At 44.3% G+C, this 9,387-nt stretch overlaps 1 protein-coding gene across 1 annotated transcript; it reads right to left on the bottom strand.

The window, feature by feature from the left end:
* Positions 1 to 5,712: 5,712 nt before the first annotated feature.
* LOC120225218 (zinc finger protein 474-like) lies at positions 5,713 to 8,761 on the bottom strand. Its single transcript, XM_039223469.1, has 2 exons — positions 8,571 to 8,761; positions 5,713 to 5,882 (listed from the first exon to the last, which is right to left on the bottom strand). Exons 1-2 carry the CDS (start codon positions 8,743 to 8,745, stop codon positions 5,731 to 5,733), a joined length of 327 nt encoding a protein of 108 aa, XP_039079400.1. The 5' UTR covers positions 8,746 to 8,761; the 3' UTR covers positions 5,713 to 5,730.
* Positions 8,762 to 9,387: the final 626 nt, after the last annotated feature.

Here is a 9,387-nt window from a genome sequence, read left to right as displayed (position 1 = left end):
TTATTTTTAAAACAATAGTGTCCATATGACACTCAGTTTTGTGGTTAAAAATATTATGGAACATTAAAATTCACCGTGATTACAGAGGACATGAAAAATTTGCATCCAGAATGTGACACGTTACAAAATCGCTGTGGATTCAGGGGTGGCAAATCTCGGAGCCGGCCCCCTTGGGAAATCTGTCCCGATCCAAATGTCGGTTGTGCTGTGTTCTCACTGACCGAGCTCCGGAGGTGGTCAGCCAGCATCCCACACGGATGTAAGAGCTTTAGCTCCGATCGTTGGGGAGTTTTCCTGGTCCTCCCTTTGCCACATAGGTGCTTCTCCTATTAGTTGTCTGTTGCTGCTAAAAAAAGAAAGACTGCAAACTTGCTGGTTTACACAATGCACATTTATTTTCTTACAGCTCTGCAGGTCAGGAGTTTGACCTTGGATTCACCAGATAAAACAGTTCACCGCAGGGTGGCATTTCTTTCCGGAGGCTCGGGCAGGGAGGTGGGGGCCAGTGAGCTCCCTGCTCCTCTGTGTGGTTGACAGACCCCAGCAACTGGTCGTTACAGGACTGAGGTTCCCATTTCCTTGCTGGCTGTCAGCTGGGGCCACTCGTAGCTCCCACAGGCTCTTCTTGGGTCCTTGCACACTGCTTGCATCTCAGAGCCAGCAATGGCGTGACAAATCCTTCTCATGCTGCCATGTCTCTGACCCACCTCTTTCCCTTCTTTTTTATATAACTTTAAAAAAGGTTTATTTAAGAGAGCAAGCGGGGCAGGGGCAGAGAGAGAGGGTGACACAGAATGCAAAGCAGGCTCCAGACTCTGAACCGTCAGCACAGAGCCCAACATGGGGCTCAAACCCAGGAACCGTGAAATCATGACTTGAGCCAAGTCAGATACTTAACCGACTAAGCTACTCAGGCGCCCCCTTCTTATTCCACTTTTAATGAGTTGTGCGATTATATTGGGCCCATCCAGATAACGTGAAGTAATCTCCCCACTCCGAGGCCTTAACCTCATCTGCACATAAAGTAATATATTCATATTACCACATAAGGTAATATATTCATAAGTTTTGGGGATTGGGCATCAACATTTGGCGGGGGTCGTGGCTGTTATTTTTGCCTCATGCACTCTCAACTCGGAATCATCTGAAAACACTTGACCTGGCCCCAGGAAGCCTAGGTCAGGTTTCACCTTTTTAAAAATCACATTTAAAGTTAGTTCATCTCCATTGCTGGCTTCATCTCATGTTTCCATAAGCAGAATTGAAAGGCATTGTCAGGTGTACCCTGGTATCTTAGGCTCTCAACAACTCCCCCTGCCAGTCCATCTTCCTCTTTTCCCTCAAAGACTAGTAGCTGACCTTTAAACCATTCAAATTCAACCCCAAGGGGATGTCAGGAACAGACTTTTACGTGGGTATAGAGAACACGAGACTTCATTGTACTTTTTCTGTGAGTTGTCCTTGTTTAAGTCTTTTGATGACAAAATTTAAGCAGAATGAATCCTAGAGATGCACCATCCTATGATAAGGATTTATTCTGGTGCCTGGTCTCCCTACACCGCCCAGTCTGGCCCTCCCTGGAAATGTCACTGCTTCTCCAAGGAGTCTGTTTCTTCCAAGTGTGGGAACATGTCATCTGTCATCTCCGTCACAGTGCTCACAGACAGTGGGGCACCAGCAGAACAGACACGGGATTTCATGGGGGCCAGATGCTGGGTCACTGGGAAGGTAACAAATGATAAAGGAAGGTGGACCGTCGCCCCATGGGAGAAAGGATCCTTCAGATTTGGGGAGGGGAGGAAAGGAGCTGAACCTGAACTTTCAGCCTTGAGCTGATATGGGCTTGAAGCCACACGGGCTGGTTTAGGCAGGGGCATAAAGAAGAAACGCCACTAATGTCAACAGTGGGCAAGTACAGAGAAACCAAGGGCTGTTTTCTTGTGTTCAAGAAGTAGAAGATACTTGGGGCGCCTGGGTGGCTTAGTCAGTTGAGCGTCCGACTTTCGCTTAGGTCATGGTCTCGCGGTTCGTGGGTTCGAGCCCCGCGTCGGGCTCTGTGCTGACTGCCAGCTCAGAGCCTGGAGCCTGTTTCGGTCTGTGACTCCCTCTCTCTCTGGCCCTCCCTTGCTCACGCTGTCTCTCTCTCTCTCTGCTAGAAATAAATAAAACATTAAAAAAAAAAAAAAGAAGTAGAAGATACTGCATATCTGCTCTATCTCCTCCCTGCTCCACAAATGAGTCTGCTTGTCGATAGAAGCTTCTTTTTCCATGGAGAGACTTGGGTCAGCATTCCTCAGGCAGAAGCAGCGTCATCTGGGAGCCATCCCTGAGACCCCAGTTGGAAATACTTGTCTGTCAGAAAACATTATGATGGGGCTGCCTGAAGGGTCCCTACAGTGGAGCTCTTCACAGATTTCCATGCTTCCTCACAGGAGGTGATTCTTCCTCTCCACACCCCTACTAGGACACGCTTGCTCAGTCCCCAGGGTCCCCCGTGGATAGGACATACCCTGCAACTGTGATGTGAATTGAATGCACAAATGAGCTTCAAGAAATCTTGGAATGCTTCCAAGAACCTCAACTAAAGGGGAATTTTATGAAAGTCTGCAGCAGTTCACAGAGCAGTGGGGAAAGCAGTGTTGCAGCCCAGACCAGGAACTGCCTGGGCGCCAGCATGAGTGTGAGCAAAAGAGCTCTGAGTAACTTCATCTCGGGTCTGCTTCTTATCCTCTAGGAGAGTATCTCTGGGGACCATGGCCAGGTTCAAGTTCACAACTCACGGAAGTGCCAACTACCGAGACATGATTTCCTTGGACAGTACGAATATCTGCACAGAAGTGAAGTAATTGGGAGGGGGTCAGTTGGCAGAAGAGGTGAGCTCTTTCTTATCAATGGGGAGATCTTGACAGCCTTCCCTGCCAACAAACAGGAATTCGTGATTGATGTTGGTCTCTTGAGCTTGCTGTCGGTTTCATCCCACGGGCCACTTGCAGGCCAGCTGTGGTGGGGCTGGAGGTGGAATGGTCTCCCACCTCAAGAACTCACAGATCTGGGGCCCCTGGGTGGCTCAGTCGGTGAAGCGTCGGACCTTGGCTCAGGTCATGATCTCATGGCTCTTGAGTTCAAGCCTGCACGGGGCTTGCTGCTGTCAGTGTGGAGCCTGCTTTGGATCCTCCATCCTCTCCCTCTGCCCCTCCCCGACTCATTGTCTCTCTCTCACTCACTCAAACAAATAAACATTTAAAAAAGAAAAACAGAACTCACAGACCTAATAATTCTTACAGATAGTCATTTGTTTTGATTTTTTTGTTATGCTTTGAAAGAGATGTGTATAAGGATATCTTTTTTTGTTTTTAATATTTATTTATTTTTGAGAGTGAGACAGAGAGAGACAGAGTGTGAGCAAGGAAGAGGCAGACATAGAATCTGAAACAGGCTCCAGGCTCTGAGCTGTCAGCACAGAGCCCAATGCGGGGCTCGAACCCACAAACTGTGAGATCACGACCTAAGCCGAAGTCAGATGCTTAACCAACCGAGCCACGCAGGCGCCCTAAGGTTATCTTTTTTAGGACCCCTATCGGCAACAGCTCTCTAAGTTGAGGACAGCACTTTTGCTTTATTTCCCCCACTTGACTGCTGACATTAGCAGAAGGTCCCATGGCCTCTGCAAGACAGCGAGTGCAGTTCAGACTTCTGTTTTCACCTCCACAGTTTAAGAGAATCTCCAACCGGCCGGCAAACTACAAACATGCAAAGATTCCCATTTGCCTTGGGTACTAAACACTGGATGAAAAAAAGAATCACATTTGGCAGATCATTTGTTAGTATAGTTCATTGCATTCATGATGAGATCTAGCACACAAATAGCGCTGGGAAAAAGTATGAGTTTGGAATTCTGACGGTCGCGAGTTTGCTTCCCTATTCCAACCCTCGACTCCAGCGCAGGGTGACCTCTAGTAGGGATGGACCTATTTAAATGTCAGTTTCCTCAGGTGTAAAATAGAGATAATATCTCCTTGCAGGGTTGGTGTGAGATTTACATAAACTGAAGTATGGGAAGCACGAAGCACAGTGTCTGAGTCAGTATACTAACTCGGTTATTAGATGTCATTTTTGCCAGCAACATGAAAGAACTAAGCCATCAATGGGTCATTAAATGCTGTCATTCTCAAGATGACCATCTTCTCTGAGAGTATCTAAAGGCTATTTTAAAAGTTAATCTCTTCTTCCTTTGGAACAGGCAGGGAAAAAAAGAGCGATTAGGACAATTATCCTAACCTAACTTCTTATAATATGGAGATGTGAGACTAAAATATTAGGTCAAATAAATTTGCTTGTATAGGGACACCTGGGTGGCTCAGTCAGTTAGGCGTCCAACTTGAGCTCAGGTCGTGATCTTGTGGTTTGTGGGTTCGAGCCCCGTGTCCGGCTCTCTGTTGACAGCGTGGAGCCTGGAGCCGGCTTCGGATTCTGTGTCTCCCTCTCTCTCTGCTCCTCCCTTGTTCACTCTCTCTCTCTTTCTCAAAAATAAATAAATGTTAATTTTTTTTTTTTTAATCTGCTTGTATAATTTGGAGCTAACATGCTGGGTTAGGTCATGAATGTGAGGTTTGCAGGAACCCAGTGGATCCAGAATGGCTCTGAACTTCAGCCATAAAAGGAACAAAGATCTCAAGCAAAACTGCCCAGAGTCCAGGCAAAGCAGCACTGCCCTGGGGAGCAGAATTTCCTGGGCAGAGCACCTCCCTGACCCTGGCCTCCTCCCAGGAGAGCCTCGCCTCTATGAATACACATTCAAGGTCTGAAATACAGGGCAGTTTCACAGCCCATTGCATAGGTAGTGGGTGGGGAGGCACAGAACTTCCTGGCAGGCTTTTAGACCCCGCCAATAACACACCTATAAGCCCCTGTGAGGGCAGAGAGAACTCTCTGGACTTCTCCTATAGAAGGAAGGAGCTAGCCTCCACCCATTTGATGAATGGCACTGTAGCAATCTTCTGACACATGAAGCTGGAACCAGTTCTGAAATTTCTCTATAGCACTTCCTGCTCTTAGCAAGGGAGTATGAGTTAGACATCGTTCTAGTACTTGACCTCCTTCGCTCTTTTTTGAATGTCTTTGCTGTGCAGTGATTTTATAGAGTAAAGAAGATTCCCAATCAAGAGTTCAATGAACAACATTTCCCTGGATCAGAGGAAACAGGGAACCGTACATTATCTCAGAAAGAGCAGGGATGGGAAGGAGTCCAATTTTTCTTGAGACTCAAGAGTTGCCTGAAATGACCACCTGAAACCTCTGCTCCTGGGTTAATAAGAGACCTAACTGTGAAGTTCAAAATCTTCTTGGGGGCTGGGGTGGTGGGAGTGGGGGCGAAGAAAATGGAGGAAAAACAGGAACAGTTGGCTTAGGAATTTTCTCGAGATAAAAAAGCCGGCCCTGATGAAGGACAGCCCACTTGTGACTCTGCTTGACTGGCATGTGTGACACGGCCCCCCGGTGTGTCTGTGCACACGCACGCAGCTGCTCGCTAAAAGCAGAGCACTTGCCCACCACGGCACGGTCATGTTCGTGCCACCAAAGCTCCCACTGGCTTCCTGGAACCAGCCAGCCGTAAGACAATTCCAGGTTTTCTTGTTTCTTCTCCTCCCCGACTTTTTCTCCTTCCCTCCATACCCCCGTCTCTCTCAAAAGGATCTAAGTCCTGTAACACTGTTGCTGGGAGGAAGGGCTTTACTTGGCGACTTTTGGCTTACAGGATCGTTGGTGAACAATCAGTCTGTCTGGCAGGAAGGTCCGCCCACAAATATTACAGGGAACCAAGTGGCTCAGGGCGCTCGTCCAAGCAGCTTCGTTTAAGGCATCTAGATCATAGAAACCTTTGGCTGGAAAGTTAGAGAAAAAAAAAAAAAAAAAAGAAGGAAAGGAAGAAAAAAGGAACAACAAAGAAAGAAAATAAGAAGAAAATGGTAAAAATGGATCTGTTTTTATTATGGAGCGCCATACTCTACTTTTTATGGAAAATATTTTCAGGAAATACCTGTTGACTGAGGCTTTTAAACAAATCATACTTCTCTTGCCAAACAGAAAAAAAAAAAAAAAAACACTGCAAGTTAGCTCTGAAGCAGAGACTTTTCACTTGTTGGATTTCAAAAAGGGGAAGACATTGTTTTATGTGTTATGATATGCATTCTTCACTAATTATTAACATCTTTGCTTACACATGATTATCTTGCAAATATAACTTTTGGCCTTCTTTCAAAGGGAAAAGAACATGTATTTGTATTTTCCTCGTCTGTAATCCTTCAGTGGAATGTTTTTAAAGGCCAACACTGAGAGTTCGGGGTGAATTTAGGATGAATGATATCCTAAAAATTGATCATCTCTTCATGGTCATAAACTTGGAGATTCTTTAAATAATTCAACGAAAGAATGCAAACAGAATAGTTAATCTGATGAGAAGAAGTGTCCTTAAGAAAACAACAAAGACATCTGAGAGACGTATAATCTTCATTGACAGAGCCCAGGAAAAAAGGCATATGGCTTTATTTTATAGCAACAGTGTGGGATTTAGCTTTGATAAACCTTATTTAAATAGAATGACTTTACTACATTAAATTGACTGTGTCCTAGAATCGCCCCAAATAGCCCCCCCCCACCCTAAACATAGCCAGGTACTCAAACATAATTTACATACTTAAAAGAATCATTTTCACAGAATATATTTCTACATTAAAGCCCAGGCAATTCTCCTACAACTTCTTCCTAATGTTTCACACAACCATAGTGAACTTTAGAATCCTTCCTGCTACTCCTCATGTTCCTTATTTTACTCCATGAAAAATTAAACCCCAGCACAACCTAGTATTTCTCCTTTAGACAAACCAAGTACCATTCTATATGCAGGATCTGAATTTTGAGAGCCTTGAAGACGGTTGGAAAAAAATGGCACTGACTTTCTCCTTACTCATGACTCTTCCTATGGATACAAAAATTCCAGAGCATTCATGGAGTCTCTCTGGGGAAGATTAATAACGTTGCTAAAAGTTTTTGAGTAGGGCTTTGACTTTGGATCTGGAAGAACGGTTATTTGGACTTCATGACCACAGGAAGTCCATGGGATGGAAACAAGAAAGGGGATTCCCTCTGCCTAGAGAGGCAGGATGCCTTCAGAAATAGAAACAACATGGAGCCAAGAGGAAAGTTACAGAAGAAGGGTGGTTACCAGGCCTACCTTTTCCATCTGTGGACAATAACTAATGAACCCTGGAGGGCCTTCAAGCCAGTCATTACTCTCTGCTCTTCTAGATTTGTGATAATTATGTTCAAGCAGAGAAACTGATAAGGTCAGAAGTGAAGAAAACAATTTTTTTTTTTTTGACACCACAGAGAATTTCTGGGAAGAGAGTTCCAATGAGATAAGCAATATCCTTGTGGACAAATGCTCTCATTTCAATGGATGGATGGATGTGTTCATCTGGGGCTCTTGACCCACTTGTATGAAGGGTCTTCCCCTTGGCAAGGACTGTGAATAAACGGGTTCTAGTAGCCTCTAGAACTTTATCATGACCTAGATTCCACTCCATGGGTTGTTCTAAAACTCTCTTGGGCCACAATTTCTAACAAGAGGGTTTTGGACTAATCGATCTAACTGACTTCTGGGGTACCCTATGGCTACACAGTTCTATGGTTACATATGGAAGATTAGTGGGTTGAATGATACATTTCTTAAAACCAAGAATGGTTTTCCCTTGAGGGGAATGAGGGGATCCATTGAGAAAATGACAATGGGAGAAATCAGAGGAGCAAGTCTGAGTTTGTGTGGCAAACAATCTCTGGACAACTTTGTTCTCGCCCCAAATGAGCAAGCATAAGGCTCTCTGGGGAGGCCACACATGGAAACTTATCAAGTTTCATTTAGTTTGTGCAGGGCTTTACAATGTACTAATAGCAAAATTTGAAAGCCCTGGGAATTGCATACAGATTTCTAGATTTCCAAATTCTTTTCTATTGTCAGAAACTATGCCCACACTAGGCAACATTTCTTCATGGCAACAGCAGGAAGCGGGTAGCCCCTGCCTCCTTTGGAGAGAGTCGGTAATTCTCCAGCTCCCCATGGTCCTCAACTTCCCTCTTGTCACCTATGGGTCAGTTTACTTAGTTTTGTACCCCAGCTAGTGGACCCTGCACATTTTGAGTTTGGTACCCTGCTCTGTGAACGTGAAGACACATTCCTATTTGAAAACATGTCTCCAGATGCCCTGATTTTTGAAGTTTCATGTTTTTTAAATATTACATTTGATAATACAGGAAAGTAACTTCTGGGAAACACAAGAAATTCTAGTGAGTCCTTGCACGGTTTTGCCAGAAATAGTGTCTTTACATCTCAGCATCTGAAGGCACTTTGGTCAGGCATTCTAAAACTGTTTTTCTTATTTCATTCTAATGAAGACAGTAAATGTTGCTGATTTCAGTTGTCTGAATAAGTGAGAAAGGAATTCCTCTTCTCTTAAAATTTCAGAGAGAAAATTCTCCCCATAGGCAGTCGAGTCTTTTTTCTTTTTTAAACTTACCAGTAATGGTCCTGACTTCTGGTTTCTTAGGCTCGGATCTCCTTAACTCTTTAGGCAACAAGTTGTTTTCATTATGCCATTTTTTCAGACATTGTGGCTCATGTATGGCAATAGATTTTGTTCCATATTCACGGCCACAAATGTAGCAGATGATGGTTGGTGGACGCCTTATCATTGTTGGCTACAAGTAATATAAAATATCTGTTAGATAAAGTTCAGGTGTAGGAATTATACTTTAAAATTATAGTACATTCAAACTAGCTAGACAGTCACATGGTGTTTGGTTTTTGGCTTTTAATTCCAACCAGTCAGGTAAATTGAACTTTTTTTTTTTTGGCATTTTAGAGAATAAACCATGCCATCTGAGTGATCGGGGCGGGAGTGAGGATGTGGGTTTGGGAGGACGGTAGGAAATAAAGAAGAACTAACCGGAATTCTACAAATTGGTTTTTCTTATAAAATGTGTTTTCTCATCTAATAATTATTGATTAATTATCTGCTGGCTATTCTCCATTTTAGGAGACTACAGAAATAAATCAGGTATGAATCATCTTTTCAGTAACATCAGGCTCTACTCTGCCAATATGCCTGAGAATTAAAGCTTTAAGTGCATTGGAGAGTTTAGAACAGACATTGTGTACCCTCCCACATCCCAGGACACATGGACAACTTCCTCCAGCAGGCAGGCACCTGTGACTCTCAGACCTTTTTGACCTGGTCTAGGCTCCACCCATAGGCAGGGCAGCTAATCAGTCATAAGTAGAAGTTGTTGGATACATAGCCACTTCCTCACTGAGGCAGATTCCATGCAGTGTTC

The sequence above is a fragment of the Hyaena hyaena genome, unplaced genomic scaffold (assembly GCF_003009895.1).
Source record: "Hyaena hyaena isolate Hyena2069 unplaced genomic scaffold, ASM300989v1 scaffold_1355, whole genome shotgun sequence".
Taxonomy (NCBI): domain Eukaryota; kingdom Metazoa; phylum Chordata; class Mammalia; order Carnivora; family Hyaenidae; genus Hyaena; species Hyaena hyaena.
This window is presented reverse-complemented; position numbering and strand designations above follow the sequence as displayed.